Here is a 21,752-nt window from a genome sequence, read left to right as displayed (position 1 = left end):
CATAAATCCACCATTGCGTTTATATATATATATATATATATATATATATATATATATATATATATATATATATATATATATATATATATATATATATATATATGTATGTTGGAGATTTGTTGATTTCATGGAAGAGTAAGAAAACAGGATGTTGTCTATCGATCTTTAACATAAAATGAATATTGAGTCATCGTTGCTACCACTTGTGAGATTATGTGGCTAAGTTAGCTTCTTGCAAACATGGGTTTCACATTTTCTAGCCTACCATATCATTGTGACAAGAACAACACGAAATAGATTGCAAGGGATCTGTTTTTCATAAGCGGACGAACCATGTTAAGATTGATTGTCATTTCACTCATCATCATTTCAACATAGGACTATATCTCTACCACATGTTCCATCAATCTTACAGACTCCTAATGTCTTTACAAAGGTTTTGTCCACTTCTCGTTTTTATTTTTTGTTTGACAAATTTTCCATGCTTTTTGTTGTCGCGTTGTGAGTTTGATGGATGATGTTAGTTGATTGAATTTTCGGACTTATTTTGTTTTGAGCCTTTTCTTAGCCGCCCTAGATAACTTTCTTATTTATAGTTGTATTTTCTCTTTTTAAATGCACTCTTACTAAATAATGAGACCCTAATAGTCTTTCATCTCTACTCTTCAGTAGTTTACACCATGTTATTGGGAATAATTGTCTATCTCACTAATCAACAAAATACATTACATATATACATTTGATACTACAAGGCTAAGAGGTCGGATACTTTGCTATGTTAGAATGGCGTCTCAAAGTGGGCTGGACAAATATAAGAAACCATACATTAAGTGCCTAGTCTAACATATAACATATAATTGATTGGTTGATTAAACTTGAGTGTTGAACACCATGTTTGTCACTAATGTCAATGAAAATGAATCAATGCATGGCTTGTGCAGTAGATTTCTTGATTAAGAAGTGAAATATATCTCGACCTTGTGATTGAATTCAATACACTATGATTGTGTTGAAAAACAAACTAATAGACACGCAAGGAAACCGACAAATAATATGGAGAATTATATGTCGATTAGTTGCGAATAATAGATCCAATTATTATTACTATATTTACCAAGTTTTGTCCAAAACCAGATTAACCCTTCTCAGTTAGATCTGATTATAAGAAAGGTAGAAGAAGATTGTCCTATTGTTGGACGAAATTAAACGCAAGACAGAAAAGTAAAACCGACATATTGATGGCTGATCTTGAACTTCAGATAACTGCACAGATCGAACTCCTATCCTTAAAGGTTTTTACTTCGCTTGTACTGGCTGTAAGCAACAGAGTAAAACCCCAATATTAATGTAGATCTATCGATTTACCAATAGCACTAGAGATCGATAAACACAAGGTGAATACTTAGAAACAGGAAGAAAATCGCAGAGAGTGGGAGAGAGCTCCGATTTTTCGTAAGAGATGAATATGGCTCCTAAGGAGTAGTATTTATAGGTATCGAAACCCTAGAAGGAATGAAACGGGCCCCCAAAGGCCAGCCCCAGAAACCCTAGGGCGACGACTTGCTCTCCAAGCAAGCCGTTTCCAGATCCTACTAGAATGCCCCGACTTGTCCTCCATGAAGTCAACGATGGTCAACCATTTGACCGGATCGGCCAAACCAGCTTGACCTGAACTCATCAAAAATAAAATCTCATCAACTCCCAGCGACCAATGCATCATGCAAAGTGCCAAGTGCGCCTAAATCACGCCATTCCGCGCACTCGCTGCGTCGGCTATTGCTAGGCTAGGCTAGGCACGCGCGTGGGCTTGGCCCATTCCTTTGATCCACTAAAGCCTTTGAAGGCCTATGAAGGGAATAAGCTTATAAACCCACAAAAGTTTCTTCCTCCCACCAATGTGGGATACAAAGGAAATTTCCAACTTGCAATTCCTTTATATATAAAGTTCCATGATTCCCCCACCAAGTTGGAAAGTTTCCTTTCACTCAGACAGATGATGTCACTTGGGTGTCATGAAGATTAAACCCTAGTTTAATGAGAAAAAAATAAGAAGAGAATGATTCAATGGTATCCTTATAGGTTTAAACCATGAACCTTAATGACCTCTCTGGTTTAACCCCACACATCACAAGTCACCTTTGTGCTCTCCCTGAGCACTAATATAGACATGCGCTATAAACCCTTTTCATGATCCTTTAGAAGATAAACCACTAATCTTCACTTGAGGCGGCACCGCCTCTAGATCATATAGGCAAAGTTTTACAGCATCTTCGTTGCTTAGATGTCTCCAAATCACTTGTGGATTTTGAATCACCACCAGGTAGAGTATAAATCTAACCACTTGTGGATTTTGAATCACCGGTGTGATCAATCCAATTGGCATCGAAATAACCTTCAAGTATTCCATTAGATGAAAAATACGTCAACTCAAAAGTAGTTGTCCTTTTCAGGTATCCTAGCACTCTATCCACTGCCTTCCAGTGCTCCGTCCCTAGATTAACAGTATACTGACTTAGTTTGCTTACATCAAATGGGATGTCAGGTCGAGTGCAGTGAGTAGCATACATCATGCTTCCAACTGCACTAGCATACTCTAGTTGAGCCACTGCTCGACCAGATTTCACCTTTAGTTTCACACTCGAATCAAAAGGAGTGTTGAATTCCTTAATGTTCAAATATTGAAACTTTGTCAGAATTTTCTCTATTTAATGAGATTGAATCAAAGAAATCTGACCGCCTGTCCTTTTCACCTTGATACCAAGAATTCTATCAACTTCTCCAAGATCTTTCATCTTAAAGTTCAAGGATAGGTATTTCTTGGTATCAAGAATACCTTATAGGTGAGTGCCAATGATCAACACATCATCAACATAAAGACATATAACTACTATGTAGTTGGATGTATGTTAAGAATAAATACATCTGTCAACACTATTGTGCTGAAAACCAAAGGCAGTCACAGTGGTGTCAAATGTTTCATGCCACTGTTTAGGAGCTCACTTCAACCCGTACAAGGATTTAACAAGTCTACACACTTTGTTTTCCTGTCCAGGTATCACGAAACCTTCAGGTTGCTCCAAGTAAATGTCCTCCTTGAGATATCCATTTAGAAAGGTTGTCTTCACATCCATTTGATGAATGTACAATCCTTTTAAAGTTGATATTGCTATGAGAATTCTAATAGAACTCATCCTAGCAACTGGGGCATAATTATCAAAATAATCGATACCTTCTCGCTGCCTATAGCCCTTAGCAACTAATCTTGCTTTATAGGCAGATATGGATCCATCTGGATGATACTTTCTCTTGAATATCCACTTGGATCCTATAGGTTTTCTCCCCTTGGGTAGATCAACTCACTCCCAAGTTCCATTACCCATGATTGAATCCATTTCGTCATTGATGGCTTCCTTCCACAAAGGAGCATCTCGAGACGTCATTGCTTCAGTAAAGGTCTTAGGATCATCATCCAAATTAATGGCAAAGGTGACCTCCCTCATCACTTTGTTTTGCGTTCCTTCGACCAAATAAGAATAGAAATTGTCTCCAAAACTTTTCTCTATTCTAGCCCTAGTAGTTCTCCTTGGTTCCTCTACAATAGGAGGAGGTGGGAGTATTTCTCAAGAAGTACTTGTAGGTTTTGTATGATTGAATTTTTCTTCATCCCTTGAAAAACTATCCTCAAAGAATTCCACATCTCTAGATTCCACAACCACACCTGATTCAGTATCTAATAACCGGTAAGCCTTGCTATTGTGAGCATATCCAATAAATAAACTCTTATTAGCCCGTGCTCCCAATTTGATTCTCTTAGGATCTGGAGTCCGATAATAAGCAACACACCCCCACATTTTCAAATAGTCTAGGTTAGGCTTTCTACCTTTCCATAACTCATAAGGGCTTGTAGGAATCACACGACTAGTGATCCTATTATAAACATAGCAAGCAGTCAATAGTGCTTCCCCCCACAGATTGTTTGGTTGACCCAATTGGTTCAACATACAATTGACCATCTCACAAAGGGTTCGGTTCTTTCTTTCAGCCAAACCATTCTGTTGGGGAGTATATGGTGAAGTTCTTTCATGTTTGATTCCATTCTCTTCACAGAATGTGTCAAACTCTTGGTTAAAATATTCCCCGCCTCTATCCGAGCGAAGAATTTTGATGTGTCTTTCAATTTGATTTTCCACCTCAACCTTATATCGCTTAAATGCATCAAAGGCTTCATCTTTTGATCTCACTAAATAAACATGTATATATCAACTGAAGTCCCCACAAAATGTGATGAAATACCTTTTCCCTCCTTGAGTAAGGATTCCATTTAATTCACATATATTAGAATGAATCAACTCAAGCAATGATGTCTTTCTCTTAACTGATGGAAATGGTTTCTTAGTGAACTTTGATTTCACACATGTTTCACATTTTTCAAAATATTTTATGTCACATTTTAACATTCCTTTAGTTTGCATTTTTTTCAATGTTGTTAACATTAGTATGAGCCAAACGTTTATGCCATAACGAAATTGAACAAACAAAATAACCAGAAAAGTTCACTTCATTCACATTAGCAACCAATCCACCAATTACATCATTATCAACACTTAACACATTTGCAACACTAGAACTACCACTCTCAACACTAGGACCACACACACTACCCTCATCACTAAGGCATAAACAATACATCCCTGAACAATTGTTTGCCCTCCCAACATATCTTCTGCCTTTAGTGATCACAATTTTGCCTTTCTCAAGCACCATCTTGAACCCACCCTTGTCAAACTTGTCCGTAGAAACCAACCCTTTTGAGATAGTAGGAACATGAAGAATATCTCGAAGGGTTACCCATTCACCACGTGTGAACTTGACATGAACATCACCACTTCCTAGAACCTCAGCTCTGTGACCATTAGCACAAATGACGACCGTCCCATGTGGCATTACGCGGTAAGTTCGGAAGTTTTCTCGATGCCCACAAATATTCACGGTGGCTCCAATGTCCACGAACCATCCTCGAGCACATATTTCTCGGGTAAGGGAGGAGATCATCAAAATCTCTCCAAGGTTCACACTTGCCACCATGTCAGTCACCTGCTCGGCTGCATGTGCAACCGGTCCTGATTTGTGATCTTGCATTCCCTCGCATAGTGCCCAATCTCTCCATAGACGTAGCAAGGTCCGGTCCTCTTTGGCTTTGAGTTAGGATTCTGATGACTCGGTTTCTTGAAGCTTTGTTTCTTGGGTCCCAAGTTCTTCTTGTTTTGTCCCCCAGACTTGCATTTATGACTAGAACCCCCAACTGACACGTGATGCACACTCGATTTGACTTTACCACGTTTGTCCATGATGTGAGTTACCTCCTCAATGCAGAGGTGTTTCATCAGATCCTCCAAGGAGTAGTCCTCAGATTTATGCATCATTCTCTTAGAGAAATTTTTCCATGAGTGTGGTAGTTTTGCTATAATTGCACCAACCTGAAAGAGTTCTGGAATAGAGATGGAGAGTGCATTCAACTTGTTGACCATGACTTGGAGTTCATGCACTTGCTCCATGATAGATTTGTCATCAGCCATTTGAAACTCTAGGTACTTAGACACAAGGTATTTGTTAGTACCTTCCTTATGTGCCTTGTACTTAAGTTCCAACACATTTCATAGCTCTCTTGGATCTTTGACCGGCATGTAAATATCATAGAGTCAATCAGATAGGGAGTTCTTGATGTGACCCACAAATAGTTCCTCAGACTCTATACGCAGAGTCCTTTGCTTTTCTAGTTCTGCAATGACCACTGGGTCCACAGTTTTCCCCGCCTCGGGAATTGGATTAGCAGGAATTGGTGCCAGTTCTGGGTCCAACACAAAGGCAAGCTTCAAGACATAAAGCATGAACTTTACCTTCTTGGCCCAACGGGTGTAGTTCTGACCATCGAATTGGTCAAGTTTGGCAAACTCTTGGTTCATGAAGTGGAGGCTAGCAGTAGTGTCCATTAGCCTGTTGATTTATAGGTATCGAAACCCTAGAAGGCATGAAACGGCCCCCAGAAACCCTAGGGCGACGACTTGCTCTCCAACCAAGTCGTTTCCTGATCCTTCTAGAATGCCCTGACTTGTCCTCCATGAAGTCAACGACGGTCAACCATTTGACCAGATCGGTCAAACTGGCTTGACCCGAACTCGTCAAAAATAAAAGCTCTTCAACTCCCAACGACCGATGCGTTGTGCCAAGTGCGCTTAAATCTCACACCCACGACTTCGGCTAGTGCTAATGCTAGGCTAGACGCGGACGTGGGCTTGGCCCATTCCTTTGATCCACTATAGCCTTTAAATGCCTATCGAGGGAATAAACTTATAAACCCTCAAAAGTTTCTTCCCCCACCAATGTGGGATACAAAGGAAATTGCCAACTTGCAATTCCTTTATATATATAAAGTTCCAACACATTGTAATTCACAACTGCAGCTTCGGAGAATTTAGGCCAATCTCTATATGATAAATGACAAACAAAGACAAACCAAATAGTATTAAAACCAAATCGCGCCTGATTGTTGAAAACATCTGCCACACAACATAAATCACACGCTCGAAAAGGTATGTTATGGGTGGTTCTGTTTCACCAAAAATGTAAAGGGAAACAATGAAGCTCAAGGCTTTAACTCTTCAGAGATTTCCAGCATCATATACTGTACATTTTTAGATTTATTTACTAAACCATATCAATAAATAGGAAAGCAAATTAGGTTAAACCTATCTAAATGACTAAAGGGCCAAGCATTGGGCCCAAACTAAAAAGGGCCTAACAAATTTATTCGGCTAACATGTACATTATTAGATTATTTACAAAAACCTTATCTATAGATTATGTTGGAGCACAAACTAATTTGATTTCTTCTTCATAGCACCGACACAATGCCTGGACGATTTCTTCCATTGATGGCCGATCGTCTAATTTTTTTTGAAGACATTTTGAAACAAGTTTAGCTAACTTGAATGCTCCCTTTGGAGTATAACCATTACGTTGAAGTTGTGGGTCCATAATAGTTCTCAATTTTACCTCATTTACTAGCAATGGAGTAGCCCATTTTACCAAATTTTGCGTTGTGAGGGGTCTCTGCACATCATCGGCCTTCATCCCTGTTAATATTTCGAGCAGTACGACTCCAAAAGCATAAATCTCACTCTTCACTCCAGGACCTGCCAAAGTGGTTTGATTGGTCATATTTTAAACCATAAATCTCACTCTTCACTCAAGAACAAATAATTCATGATTATAGCTTTTGGAGAGGAAATGAATACTCATACGAGTGACCTGTGATGATATATACTGAGAGTGTACAAAAAGTTTAGTTTTAAATCAGAATATACCGTCTTCAGGCTCACATCTGCGAATACCATCAATTCTGTATTCCTGGTAAAAGTGCCACTCAGGTGTGGCAAATAAATTTTCTACTTCGTAATCCGAAAGCCGAGCATTGAAATCCTGTAAATAAGCATGAAAAAGATACTAAAACTGATGTAATATTGAGATGCAAATTGCAAACATGTCAAAGGAAGTCTAAATTACTGTGTCCACCAAAATACAATTGGTCTTAAATTGGGTATATGCTGCAAGCTTCCTCAGATGTAAGAAAGCCAAACCTTGAGCTGCTCCTACTGCTATTTTTAATCGTGCAACCCAAGAAAGTGACATTGTACCTGGATCTGCGTATATAGTAGAATATATTTTATGTGTAACGACAAGGCTATGCCTGAAGAACCCAAAAGCAGGGTACTATTAACAAGTGTTGACATAAGGCACTTTTCATCAAAATGTATCCACTTTATGAGATCTAAGTCTACAGGCTCTGCAAAACTATAGCCTGAATATATACTTACCTCCAAAAAGATATTTATCTAAACTTGCGCCATGAATGAGCTCGTAAAAGCAATAAAATTCTTGCCAATGCCAGCAATATCCCAAGAGTTTGATAAGGTTGGGATGATTGAATTCTTCAAAATCGAGTTCTGGCTGTATTGCCAAATTTTCAATAATTCAATAAGCTTGAACAGACCAAAAACCATGAAAAATAAATCAGGTTCATTTCACAGATTGAAAGTACCTTCGCAGCATCAATCTTCTTCTTCCTAACATATATCTCCAAACCAACACCACATTCTGTGGGCGCATATGTTGTTTCATCAACCCAAACTTTATAAATGGGTTCATTCAAAGTGTGGGAATGCTCTTTGTGCTTGAAATCACTTGTTGCACTTACCAATTCAGCATATGTAAAATGTTTTAAACGTTGATTCTTAGCTAACTGAATACGTAGAGCTCTGAAATCAGATTCGCTTCCTACTGTATTATCCGGCATGAGATATATGCTTTCTACTACACCATCCGACATCACATCAACTTTGCCTGTAAAAAAAGATCTTAATTTGTAAATGAATCTTCCTTCGTCAACAGCAAAATTGGTGCGTTCTCTTTCTTGTGAAAGAATAGACTCAAGCTTGATTACAACCTCCGCCATGGTAGGGCGTTGTTTTGGGTGGGAATGTAAACAGTGGCCTGCTATGTTTGCAAACTCCTTCAAACATTTTTTTGAGATTTGTCCCATCAGTCTAGAGTCAATAATTTTACTGAGGTTTCCCTCTTTGATTTGGTCTTGAGCCCAAGCTGCTAAACTCCATTGCTCTTCATCGAGTGTTGAATCTACAGCTTGCCTGCCTGACAACACTTCAAACAGTACAACCCCAAAAGCATAAACATCAGATTTTCTTGTCAATTTTCCTGTATAGAAGTAGCACGGATCCATGTACCCAAATGTTCCCTTGACACAGGTGCTTACATGAGTTCGTATCTGATCTATTGGACCAACTTTGGCCAATCCGAAGTCTGAAACTTTAGCAGCAAAATTTGCATCCAACAAAATATTGGAGGTCTTCACATCGCGATGTATGACTCCATGTTGAGTCGACGTACCAGTGTGAAGGTAGTCTAATCCCCGACCTGCACCTATGCATATCTTGAGTCTTTGTAACCACGATAAGACTGAATCAGCTTTGCGAAGATGATCTTCAAGTGTCCCATTCGGCATGAAGTCATAAACAAGCACCATCTCATTTCCCTCATTGCAATAACCAATCAGAGATACAAGATTAGCATGTCGCAACTTAGAAAGGAGCTTAATTTCTGCCTCAAACTCTTGGGCTCCTTGGTTGGACAAGGAATGTAACCGTTTAACTGCAACTTCCCTTATCGACCCGATCTTGCTAGAACATTTATACACGTTGCCGAATCCTCCACGGCCAATGACCGATGCTTCATCAAAGTTGTGGGTGGCCGACTGAATTTCGGAAAGTGTAAAGCGTTGACATATGTGCTCTGGCAATACGAATGAGGAGCCGGTATCATCGATACGTGCTGATAACATCATTTTGTAGCTTCTCTTCCCTGGGCCTTTGAATTAACTTCAGGATTCCTTTTCTAACTAAAAAAGGCTCAATCGATGGTTGCATCTGGGTGTTGCACTGCTAGTGGTTGTTTTGTATAATTTCATGAAGACCATTGACTTTGATTGTTCTTCATCTAATATCGTTTTAGGAAACATTGAATGGCTTGGTATCTTTCAGTTTTTAAAAGGCCAAATTGTTTAATAAAAGACAACTTGCATATTTAATACTAAATAGTATCAACTTGCCATTCTTATACTAATATAGATATTTTGCATACTAAATTATAGTTCACGACTTACTTAAGTTTTGGTTTACTTAGATGTGAAAGAAATCATGATATAAAATATAATGACTCAAGTATGCAGTTGACTTGGATTTTCTATAAAAACTTCTAGTTATTCTAGCTATCTAATCTTTCTTTTATTCTTTTTAGAATTTAACGACACCACCACAATCGACATACATTGTTCAACACCTCAATTCCGACAGCTAATGAGTTGATACAAAAATTCACTCATCAACCTCCCAAGTCACAAAATATTCACTTCGTGTCTAGTCCTCACAAATTTTAACCAACTGGGTCATCAAATTTTTAAATTAAGAAAATCAAACGACTCTCCGATTCCAATAAGGGAAAATGAAATTGTAGGCATACAATGTATTGCACATTTGTTAATTCAGTCCTTAACTTATTTCTATGTTTTTGAGGGAATAAAGTTGTTGTCAACCTACAATGTATTGCACATTTGTTAATTCAGTCCTTAACTTATTTCTATGTTTTCAAAAAGTCAGGAATACTTGGTTTTTCCAAAAGACAAATAAGGAGTTTCAAAACCACTTCCAAACATATCCAAAGAGGGTGTTTGAGATTTCATTTTGATATTCGAAATGACTTTTAGGCAAAATATGAGAATAAGGAGTTTTAAAACCACTTCCAAACATGTCCAAAAGACTGTGTTTGAGATTTAATTTTGATCCTCAAAATGAGTTTTAGGCAAAATGATTTATTGACTTATAATAGTCAAAAAAATTATTTTGATTTTCTTTTTTTGTTAGAAAGTTAATAAGTCATTTTTTAAAAATTGGTAGATATACATTTCAAAAACCCAAAAAGACAATATAACTAGTTTTTAAATGAAATCACAAACACTCTCTAAATTATAATCTATTTTTATTGAAGCAACCATTACAATTTGTTGATTTGTAATATGTTAGAATAAATAAATACTATTTTTTACTTACACTTCTATTTAATTAAATATAAAAACTGTTTAAATTTTGTTTTAATTCCATCAATAAAAACTAATAGATACATTTCATAACAATATATTTTTACATTTGAACCGGTTTTTATATTTTATTAACTAGAAGCACAATTAAAAAATTATATTTATTTAGTATCATATATTAGAAATAAACAAATTGTAATAGGTGTTTAAAAAAAATAGATTATAAAATAAATAAGACTTAAGGTTAAAAATTCTTATGCATTGAAAAAAAAGATTACTTATATTTTGGCCATTGATGACAAAGACACCTTTGATATTTCTATTTGCAATCAAACCATCGAAACCTGCTATCGTATGTGTTTACCTAGAAACAATGCTCAATCGCAAATAATAACTGGTTTCAATGGCTAAATTGCAAAAAAAAGGGATATGTACACTAAAGTCGTGATATTTTCAACGATTTGACAAAAAATCCTAAACTTTATTTTTTTTACTGTAAAGTCCTAACTACCGACAGTTTGAATACGTTTACCATTTTTATCGGGTTAGCCGGTGATATTAGTTCATAAAACATCACTAGAATATGGTCCCTTATTAATTGAAATTCTAATTCCAATTTTGAATATCATCCACTATTTTTCAAGAAACCTAATTTGAAACTCTCTATTCCTTTATTTGATATTGGGAAAACCCTAGTCAAAGATCTCTTGTTGGCTATCTCGTTTTTCAATATGCTTCCGCCTCTATAAAGTCGAACCTATCAAACCCACTATGTCAAGAGAACAAACTAATGGACGAAATGGAGCAAGTTAAGAGGGCTGGTCACTACAAGAAGACTGGGCAACAGCGGCGACGCCTGTCGTCACTAAAGGATCGGGAAATCGCCACTAATACCTTAAGCGGTGGCACGTCGCTGCAAATGCGTCGCCGGTAACGCTTCGTCGCTAATATACCTGTAGTCGCCGCTAAAGGATGATAGTCGCCGCTAATAGTATGTCGCCACTAATACATGTACGCGCCACAAAAGATGTTGCCGCAAATGCGTTTTTGTTTTTTTTTATTTTTTTTAAATTTTATTTTATCTATTTATTTAACATTAAATTCATAAAAAAAACAATATAGCATTTATAAAATCTGATAACTTTTTATAGAAATATTAATCCATAACAACCAATCCAAAATATTAATCCATACCACATTCTATAATATTCTTCCAATTTACAAAATATTTCATAAAATCCTAAAGTAACTACTCGTCCTCATCATTTCCTTCATTATTTAGTGGCGGCAATGAGCGAAACCACTCTTCTAATGCTGTAGAACAGGCCGGGTCATTTAGTATTGTTTGCAACATTTTCAACTACAAAGAAACAAAATATATTACCAACATATGATAATAGCATTATAATTATACCATTCTACAAAATATCAACATATCAAACCATAACTAACATATCATTATATCATTCTACTTTCCATTATAGCGTTGTACTTTGCAAAAATGACCAAACTACAAAATATCAACATATCAAACCATAATCAACATATCATTATAGCATTCTAATTTCCATTATAGCATTTAATTTTCAAAAATTACCAAACTACAAAATATCAACATATCAAACCATAATCAACATATCATTATAACATTCTACTTTCCATTATAGCATTTACTTTCCAAAAATTACCAAACTAGAAAATATCAACATATCATTATAGCATTCGACTTTCCATTATAGCATTTACTTTCCAAAAATTACCAAACCATAAAGTATCAACATATCAAACCATAATCAACATATCATTATAGCATTCTACTTTCCATTATAGCATTTACTTTTCAAAAATTATCAAACTACAAAATATCAACATATCAAATCATAACCAACATATCATTATAGCATTCTACTTTCCATTATAACATTGTATTTTCCATTATATCTTTATACTTTCAACTTAAACTAACAATTACCTGTGATTGCAGTTGTTCTTGTGTGACTGGTTGTTCTTGATCGTACATGGACACAACAGTTGGGGGTTTACGCCCAATGCCTCTAATATGTCTGCGTTGAACACCCAATATTCTTTCAAAACAATTTTTTTTATATCAGTGGGTGTTAGACCGCTTGCTTCAGAAGTAGCTTGGGTTCGTTAGTTGATCTCCTGGAGTAAAACATTCTATATTTCAAAAAATAATAAAAATCATAAAAATTAGATTACTAAATACCCTCTACGATATAAACACTTATATGAAAATAAAAATTAACCACTTACGTATTGTTGCTTGACTGCATGGCTATAAAATACCCCTTTGGAATTAGCTTTACGAAAAACTTTAATTCAACTGATATCCTATTTAACATTAAAAATTAGATTACTTATACTTTAAATATATATTTAAATATAGCATAAGTTACTTCTTTGAAACATGCATTGTTATATGAGCTGGACCTCCCTCTGTTTACAACTACTTGTTTTGCACGACATTCTGTTTTTGACGCCAAACACCTTAAAAATTCCGACGTTTGAAAATGTTCGACTATTTTCGCCCAATTTTCATGTGACATACCATTGGAGGGGGGAGGGGGTTGTTTAATGCGGTGGCAAAAGGGTAATAGCAGCGGCTCCTTGGAGGGAAGAGTCAACGCGTTTTCTACAAATATTGGATTGAAAACAAATCGGACGGATAGGGGTAATTTGATGCAGATAGCCGTTTGCGAGTATTACCGGCGACACCTTTAGCGGTGACATGTAACGCGTCAGTTACATGTCGCCGCTATTGCTCCATGTCGCCGCTATAGGTATCGCCGGTAATGCCAAGATTTCTTGTAATGAGTAGGCCTCTTAACATTTAAACTACAACAAAATAAAAAAGCAAGAATCATGCAGACGATGTATACAATTAAATAGCTAATAAATTGAAAAAACTTTATCATTTTGAAAAAATCCTAGCTAATTAAATAGCTAATAAATTGAAAAAACTTTATGATCTTTAAAAAATCCTAGCTAATGATCATGGGAGCATGGATGGAGGGGTGAAGTGGGCAGCTACACATGGCTCAATTTTTTTAGGCCAATTTTTTATTATTATGTTATATATATATATATATATATATATATATATATATATATATATATATATATATATATATATATATATATATATATAAAACTTATAATAGCGATAAGCGTCATTTTATCTGGCTCGTCCAAAGCATTGAAGAATATTTAAACCCTTAAAACCGGCCCTGTCATAGTTCCACGGGGCTTGTTGTTCCATATGTTTTTGTCGAACGCAATGGGTAATAGGAAAAAGAGTGCGAGAGAGGGATGGAGCATCCAAGCAACTTAAAAGGGTAAAGTCGGATACATTCGAATATGACCCGAGGTGGGTTCAAGATTGTCTTCTTGTCGAGTAAAAGACGAATTAAACTATAAGAGGATTTTTAATGTTTGTTTTTCTAAAAGGTTTTTCCTATTTTTTCCTATTTTAATTAATTGGAAATAATTTTTTTTAAAGATTACTTCAAATACTTATTAACTATTAATATTTTTAATATTTATATTTGTCTATCTTATTTAACCCTTACATTAGTAAACTATTATATTTTATATCCAATGATATTTAGATATTATAATTTTTTATTACATAATCAATTAATTTAATATAAAAATAAAATGAAATATACTTTATAAAAAATTACATAATTGAAAATTTATTAAAATTTTCAAAATTTAAAAATATCAAATATTATAAACCATTTTGGTTACATAATATTTTATTATTTTTTAATTTTGTAACTCCTTCCATTGATGCAACACTTTCAACTGGTGCCACCCTCTGAATCAGTAGGCTTTTCTCATCATTAGTTTTTGCGACCAGATAAATCAAAGCATCATGTTTTTTGATTTTGATCAGAAAACCAAAGCATCAGGTTTGCAATTTCTCGTCATTAAGATCAACTGATAAATCCAACACACGATCAAGCCAAAATTTGAACATCACTTGTGTGATGCAAGTCTTCAAGATCACCATCTGCCTATAAAAGTTAGAAATAAAGGAAGATATGAGGAAGCATAGCCATTTGGACCCAACAAAACAGTGGTCGACGATGTATTGTAGGTGTAAATACATTATCCGATATTGTTTGTTGCGTGAAGTTTAATGAATACGGAGACATAAACCGACTGAAAAAGTGTGTGGTGCCTATGAGGTGCAACTACGAGTATCGATCAATTGAAGCAGTGGCGGACGCAGACTGTTTTAGTAGGGGTGTCCCTCGTACTTCAAGTGGGTGCACCTAATAGAAAAAACCAAAAAAAAAAAAAAAAAAAAAATTTTACACTGCGTGCCGGAAATTGAGCAGTGGCCCGGGACCCCAAAGGCCCTTAATAGGTCCGCCACTGAATTGAAGGATCGCAAGTTAAGTGCGAGTTACTTAAACCTTTTTTATTTTTTTTTATTTTTTATTCTTCTTTTTAGAATATCTTTTGTCTCATTTTGACCCTTGAAAATGATAGTATTTAATCATATAAAAATTGTTGGTTTCTTATTAGTTGACACTTGAATGTTTTCCAAACACAGCCATCATGCTGTCTTTTGGAAACATTAAGTTTTGTAAAAATTTTATAATGTAAGACTTGGACTTATGTCTCTCAAAACAATAGAAATTAATATTAATCTAGTAAATATTTAACTAAAAGTTTAAGATCAAAACTTAAATTCAGGATTTTCAAATTCAGCTATGTTTCACTAGCCAAGCTAAAACCACCACCTCCCGGTCCTCCCCCACCAACCCACCCACTACTGCCACTTTCGTAGATTTTTTGTGTTTTACACTTTAATCACAAGGCTTTAATATATTGAAAGGCTTGTTCCATACAAAAAAAAAAAAATTAATTACGTAAGTTCGATTTCTACATATGAAACTGTATAATAATTTACTAGTTTATTTAAAATTGTATTAGGATTACCTCCCACACACGGATGAAACCATCAATTGACCAAATTTTTGCGATGAGGGGAGGAAACATACGAACAAAGCCGCCTGGAATCATGAGTTAGGTTTCCGTCGAGTTCAACCAGGTTTTGGAACATTGTTCACCCACCTCGTAATCCTCTCCTTTTTTTCTCCTAGTTGTCTCTACTCTCAACATCAACGTTGCAAGAAGACAAACCACCTACCATTAGTCCTTTCTTCGACCCTGTCCTCCTCACTTGCTCTATTCCTTCTCTCCACCAGCTCGCTTGATTAATTTATAAGCGTTAATAGATGCTCAGGCGACAACATATAGAACAACAAGTCATCAGCAAAACCACAAGGTCTTTAATTAGGGTTAGAAGCACATGATTCTTAGCGTTGGTAGTTGGGATTGGGATTGGAATTGGAATTCCTTGAGTTTTCTTATTCTGGTTCCACAAAACCATCAACGATAGAAGTGGAGCTCTGTTTCGGATAGAAGTGGAGGCGTCAAGAATCAAAGGCTTGGTGCCCGAAAATGTCAGACGCATCTATCAACCGCCTCAAGGCCTTACTCCAACTGGGAGAGCAGGCATGTCAACGGTTTACTCTTTCCGAGATTCAATTGGCAACCAACAACTTTGACGAGACTTTAGTCATTGGGCGTGGAGGATTCGGCAATGTGTATAAATGTAGGATGAAGATAGGGTTAGTAAGCGAAGTTGCAGTAAAAAGGTTGCACTCCATGTCCACACAAGGGGCCCATGAATTTGAAGCGGAAGTTAAAGTTCTTTCTAAGCTTCGACATGGTAATCTTGTGTCTCTTGTTGGTTATTGCAATGAAGGAAATGAGATGCTCCTAGCTTATGAGTTCATGCCTAATGGGACACTTAAAGATCATCTTCACAAAACTGATTCCAAATTATCTTGGTTACGACGACTCAAGATATGCATAGGTGCCGCTCGCGGATTAGACTATCTTCACACAGGCACATCAACCCAAAATGGAGTTATACATCGTGATGTGAAGGCATCTAATATTTTGTTGGATGCAAACTTTGCAGCTAAAATTTCAGATTTTGGATTGGCCAAAGTTGGTCCGATAGGTCAGACACAAACTTATGTCAGCACCAATGTCAAAGGGACATTTGGCTATATGGACCCGTCCTATTTCCATACTGGAAAATTGACAAGAAAATCTGATGTTTACGCGTTTGGAGTTGTATTGTTTGAGGTGTTGTCCGGGAGGCAAGCGAACGCTAGATGAAGAGCAATGGGGCTTAGCACCGTGGGCCCAAAGCCAAATCAAAGAGGGAAAAGTCAATGAAATTATTGACTCTAGACTGATAAGACAAATCTCAAAAAAATGTTTGAAGCAGTTTGTAAGCATAGCAGGCCATTGTTTACGTACTAAACCAAAAGATCGCCCTACCATGGCTGAGGTTGTCTTTAAGCTCAAGTCTATTCTGTCGCAGGAAAGGGAAAAAAAAATTTCTGTGGTTAATAAAGAAAAATTACTTTACAAGGTAAGGGATTTTTTTACTTGCAACTTTGACATGATGTCAGATGGTAGGGTAAGAAGCCAATCTGTGATGTCTGATGTTGCAGTAAGAAGCAAATTTGTGGTCCCTGATGTTACAGGAGGAAGGAAATCTTTGATGTCTGGTGTTGCAGGAGGAAGCAAATCAGTGAAGAAGGATGATAAAGTCCTTAGCAAATCTGATTTTAGTGCTCAAAATATCACGAAATCTACAACTGGAAGTATCAGAATATTTACGTACGATGAGTTGGTAAGTGCAACAAATGATTTCAAAGACATGGAGGGTTCTCCTACTTCTTATGGATCCATTTACAAAGGTTGGGTTGATGAAAAGTCATATGCTCCTACAGAATCTGGTGTTGGTTTGGCAATATATGTTAGGAAGGAGGAGATTCTAACCTGGAAGGTAATTTCAGTATGTAAAATGATGACGTAGGACTTACTTTGGATAGAAAATTTGATAGACCTTGTATTTTTCATGCTCTTTGACCTTTAATTTTTAGCTTATATATTAAGGCACTGAACTACATTGACAATTTGGCTAGACCTTGTATTCTTCATGCTTTGTGATTTTTTCTAGCTTATATATTAAGGTACTGAACCACATTGACAATTTGGCTGTGCAGTTGGACTTGAAAATATTAGAATTCAGTCATCCCAATATTACTAAACTTTTGGGATATTGCTTGTCTAATGTAACTATGTTTTGGGTATATGAGCTCATTCCAGGGATATGTTTAGATGATCATCTATTCAGAGGTAAGCTGTAAGCATATCTTCTATTTTTTACTTCTATAGAACCCTTTGGGCTTCCATCTTACAGATTGGATACATGTTAATTATTTTGATACAGCACCAGATAGAACTCCACTTTCTTGGGCTGCACGATTGAAAATAGCACAAGGAGCAGCTAAAGGCCTGTCTTTCTTCCATCAGAAGAATCTTCCAGCTTATAATAGTTTTGATGGCAATCATATATTGGTGGACAGGGTAATGTACACTGCCTTTGACTTGCTTGCATTTTGCACGGAAAAGGTAACATCAATTTCAGTTTTTCGTCTCTTGTATATTTTCAGGATTTTAATGCTCGGCTTTGGGATTATAAAATAGACAATTTACTTGCCCCCACTGGCTGCTCTACTTTCAAAAGAGACAAATTGGATTGTATTTTTGGATCTATGCCTGGAGATGGTATGTTCTTTTGTAAAAATAAAGTTTTCTACATCTAGCTCTTTTAATAAACATAACTTCTAAATGCCACATGTCCAGTGGTGGACCTATGTTGAGAATTGGGGGTCCCAGGCCACTGCTCATTTTCCGGCTTGTAGTGTAAATTTTTTTTTTTTTTTATTTAATTTTTTCTGTTAGGTGCACCCGCTTGAAGTATGAGGGATACCCCTACTAAAATAGTCTGCGTGCACCACTGACATGTCCCCTTTCTGGATAGACTAATTGACACGTGGCAATTTTTAAAGAATTCTTAATTCTCAGTTTTTTTTTGGTAATTGCTAAAAATCTTTCAAATATCCATTTTTTTGGTAACATAAATATTTGAAACGGTAAGTATTTATAACATAACTTTTCAAAAATGGGAACTATTTATAAGGAATTTTCAATTTTTTTTTAATTGGATCTTAATTTCTAAAATACCATTTAAATTTTAGGATGGTAATTCTTTAAAAGACTAATAAAACAGCTTTTAGTTTTATCTAGTAGTCATTTATGATATTTTTTTTCCATGATAAAAAATTTTTTTGTTAATTTTTTTTGTCTATATAAAATTTTTAATCATACCAAGCGTGGTTTCTACGGGCTATAATCTAGTGATCAATATATATGGGAAAATGTTGAAATACTCCATTGAGCTATTGGCCTAGTCTAAGGTGTTGTTTGTATATATTTTGGAAAAAACATCTTCAGAACTCTTATTGTTGCACGGCGCAGCAAACGCACAACATTTTTCATCTCGCAGTTGTTTGTTTTTTAAAAGTCTTCGGAGTAAAAACTTCAACGCCTGTTTGTTTGGCGCAACACTTGTATTGTTTCTTCCAACCTCTTCTTTTTGTTTTTTTTTTTCATGTTGCTGAAATCTTATTTCACCTTTTTTTTATTTTGTTTTATTTTGTTTATTCTTGTTGAATGTTTTTTCGTTTTTTTATTGAATAATGATAATTTATTGATGAATTATAATTATTTTTTGTTAAAATATCTTTATTTTTTTTTTATTGAATTATCATTATTTTTTTGCTGAAATATCAAAAATTCTTGCTAAAATGTCATATATTATTAAATTTTTGGTATTAAAAAAACTATTTTCTGTTTATAAAATTAGTTTATTTTAATTTTTTAATATTTGGAGCAGCATGCACATGTTAAAAAAACAAATACACATCTTATTACAGTCTGCAGCCGTTTGGTCCACCTCTTCTACCGCAGAGGATTGCAGAGGTGGTGCGCAGACTTTATGAATTTTTACTTCAGAAAATGAAAAGGTAAAAATATAATGGTTAGGTTGCAAGGGTTGCAATGGTTTAAGTTGTGTGCTTGTTTGCTTACTCTCAACTTTTCATTTTAAATGAAGTTTATAACATTTTTCTAAAATAAAAAAAAAAACATTCCTTTAGTGTTCCCTATAGTTTCTTAAGTCCTTTTTATAGTACAAGTATTTTAACTAACCCCTTTATATGAGTTTCACTTATACCACCATTTTATATGCATATGTATACATTCATTTTCTGAAAACAAGGGGCATCTTTTTTTTTTCTTCCAAAAACAATACCTTTATAAGTATTTTTGAAAAAAAAGGGTGTTCCATTGACTAAAATTCTGAATTATTTGTGCAAACGTTATCGACTAACCAATTAAACATCTCTTTGGCAGAATCTGGAGTGCAGAGTGAGATCTATGATTTTGGAGTGGTACTGCTGAAAATGCTAACAGGGATGAAGAAGTATGATGAAAGGATACCTCTCCAACAGAAAAATTTGATGGAATGGTCTACTCCATTACTAGCGAATGAGGTAAATTTGGGAATGATTATGGATCCTCAACTTCAACATAATGATCATCCTCCAAAGGGAGCATTCCAATTGGCTCAACTTGTTTTAAAGTGTCTTCAACCAACCCGAGGCAAAAATTTGTCAATTGAAGAAATCTCCCAAGCCTTGTATCAGTGCTATCAAGAAGAAATCACATCAGTTTGACTCTGAGATATCAAACACAATAATTCTTATGTAAATAAATTTAAGAAAGTAAAGTGTATGTTGCTGCAAATATTAAAAATGTGAAGACTTGACCTCTCACTCGTTTACTATCTACTTTCATGGGCTAGAGTACTGTCTTCTGTTCTAGTTTTTATTAATATTATTCGTTACAGGTAGCCACCCGCTTTCTAATGTGTCACATTTTTTGTGGGCGTACAATATTATTAACATCCATACACTATTTCATACCAATTTAAAACTGAAGCTTTATCTAATGAAACGATGCCTATATGGGTTTCCCATTATCTTGACACTAGCTTAATTCACGATTCACCAAAATATATACCAGTTGTACAATTCGTGAATGCTTCCATCTCTTGATGTTGATTCTAGTCCACATGGTTGTTAGATATGTGTATTTATCATTGCTAGGTCGACCCTAATATCATGAAGCTGCAGATAGGAAGTAGATAAGAAACTTCTTAATTGTATTTAATTAATCATTGTGTTCGAAACTACAAATGTTGACTTATGGACTAATGTTCTAGGAGAGATGTAACACTTTTGTTACAAAGGAACTTGCAGGCACAAAGTCACACCTCTTCCCCTGAACTTACAAATGTTGGAGATTTCAGGCCATGACAAGTCTCAGGTGATAATGTTGTGGATGACATAGCGGCTATGGATTTTCTTTTCATATCTGCAAGGGATTGACAAGAAAAAAGGGTATGGAAAAACTAGAGGGTATCGAAATTTATGATATCCCTCTGTGTAGTGTGTATTCAAAATAGTGACGAAATGCATGCTTTTTTTGAAGAAGAATATTAGTGATGGTAGGAAGTATTAGTTGTGTAAAAACAATAATAGTAGCATGCAAGATGCTAGAGAGAGTTCAAGAACACACCCAGATTAATACTTTTATTACGAACAATGGAAGAAATATCAAGAACATGGTGACAATGAGGAACTTTAAAGAAGTTATATCGGATGCACTAGCCACTGGTGACTGTTATGATGGAAACCATAATCAAGGCAATAGCTCCAATTATATTAGGTCATGGCCTCACCTACCACACTACTAATAAAAGGATAAAAGGACCCGGTTAAATACTTTATATAACCCTGTTCTGGGCAAGTCATATGAATGAAAATCTAATAGTATCGGGTTTACAACTAGGACTTGTTCTCTTATTACAGCCCGGTTTCCTTATAAAACCGGGTTTTTTCGTTTGGATACTTTTTAGCTTTAAAATATGATGTTTGAATGGTTGAACATACTTTTACTTTTGGTGGGAAATGATTTGTTTGTGGAATTGACATGATAATCCCATTCATTTGAGAGGAATTGACTCTCCAAAGAAGAACAAAGTTCTTTACAAATT

The 21,752-nt window shown here is 35.5% G+C and overlaps 3 protein-coding genes across 5 annotated transcripts; 2 read left to right on the top strand and 1 right to left on the bottom strand.

Moving 5' to 3' along the window:
- Window positions 1–6,666: 6,666 nt before the first annotated feature.
- On the bottom strand, window positions 6,667–9,563 carry LOC111912209 (probable serine/threonine-protein kinase BSK3). Its single transcript, XM_023907934.3, has 5 exons — window positions 8,099–9,563; window positions 7,875–8,007; window positions 7,564–7,700; window positions 7,365–7,479; window positions 6,667–7,193 (listed from the first exon to the last, which is right to left on the bottom strand). The coding sequence occupies exons 1-5, from the start codon at window positions 9,416–9,418 to the stop codon at window positions 6,859–6,861; spliced, it is 2,040 nt and encodes a 679-aa protein (XP_023763702.1). The 5' UTR covers window positions 9,419–9,563; the 3' UTR covers window positions 6,667–6,858.
- Window positions 9,564–15,632: 6,069 nt separating this feature from the next.
- Window positions 15,633–16,897, top strand: LOC111912242 (probable receptor-like protein kinase At5g38990). Its single transcript, XM_023907966.3, has one exon. The coding sequence runs from the start codon at window positions 16,166–16,168 to the stop codon at window positions 16,892–16,894; it is 729 nt and encodes a 242-aa protein (XP_023763734.1). The 5' UTR covers window positions 15,633–16,165; the 3' UTR covers window positions 16,895–16,897.
- A 119-nt stretch (window positions 16,898–17,016) lies between these two features.
- Window positions 17,017–20,497, top strand: LOC111912228 (probable serine/threonine-protein kinase PBL10). 3 transcript variants are annotated; one of them, XM_042896360.2, is made up of 6 exons: window positions 17,017–17,153; window positions 17,236–17,573; window positions 17,794–17,926; window positions 18,021–18,157; window positions 18,244–18,358; window positions 20,048–20,497. In XM_042896360.2, the coding sequence occupies exons 2-6, from the start codon at window positions 17,286–17,288 to the stop codon at window positions 20,368–20,370; spliced, it is 996 nt and encodes a 331-aa protein (XP_042752294.1). In that variant the 5' UTR covers window positions 17,017–17,153; window positions 17,236–17,285; the 3' UTR covers window positions 20,371–20,497. The 3 variants fall into 3 exon arrangements, with proteins under 3 accessions (XP_042752294.1, XP_042752295.1, XP_023763718.1); XM_042896361.2 differs by adding an exon at window positions 19,570–19,659 and having other exon boundaries at window positions 17,061–17,573; window positions 20,048–20,183; XM_023907950.3 differs by having other exon boundaries at window positions 17,061–17,573.
- The last annotated feature ends 1,255 nt before the right edge of the window (window positions 20,498–21,752 follow it).

Source organism: Lactuca sativa, chromosome 7, assembly GCF_002870075.4.
Source record: "Lactuca sativa cultivar Salinas chromosome 7, Lsat_Salinas_v11, whole genome shotgun sequence".
NCBI classification, from domain to species: Eukaryota; Viridiplantae; Streptophyta; class Magnoliopsida; order Asterales; family Asteraceae; genus Lactuca; species Lactuca sativa.
Note: the sequence above shows the minus strand (reverse complement) of the source record. Positions and strands in the feature narration are given on the sequence as shown.

Excerpts from the sequence above, each read along its gene's own strand:
- LOC111912242 (XM_023907966.3), top strand. The coding sequence starts at position 16,166 with ATGTCAGACGCATCTATCAACCGCCTCAAGGCCTTACTCCAACTGGGA.
- LOC111912228 (XM_023907950.3), top strand. The coding sequence starts at position 17,061 with ATGGCTGAGGTTGTCTTTAAGCTCAAGTCTATTCTGTCGCAGGAAAGG. Across the intron at positions 17,574-17,793 it reads AGGAGATTCTAACCTGGAAG|TTGGACTTGAAAATATTAGA; the intron begins GTAATTTCAGTA and ends TTGGCTGTGCAG. Across the intron at positions 17,927-18,020 it reads AGATGATCATCTATTCAGAG|CACCAGATAGAACTCCACTT; the intron begins GTAAGCTGTAAG and ends ATTTTGATACAG.
- LOC111912209 (XM_023907934.3), bottom strand. The coding sequence starts at position 9,418 with ATGATGTTATCAGCACGTATCGATGATACCGGCTCCTCATTCGTATTG. Across the intron at positions 7,480-7,563 it reads ATTGTATTTTGGTGGACACA|GATTTCAATGCTCGGCTTTC; the intron begins GTAATTTAGACT and ends GCTTATTTACAG. Across the intron at positions 7,194-7,364 it reads CAGATGTGAGCCTGAAGACG|GTCCTGGAGTGAAGAGTGAG; the intron begins GTATATTCTGAT and ends CCACTTTGGCAG.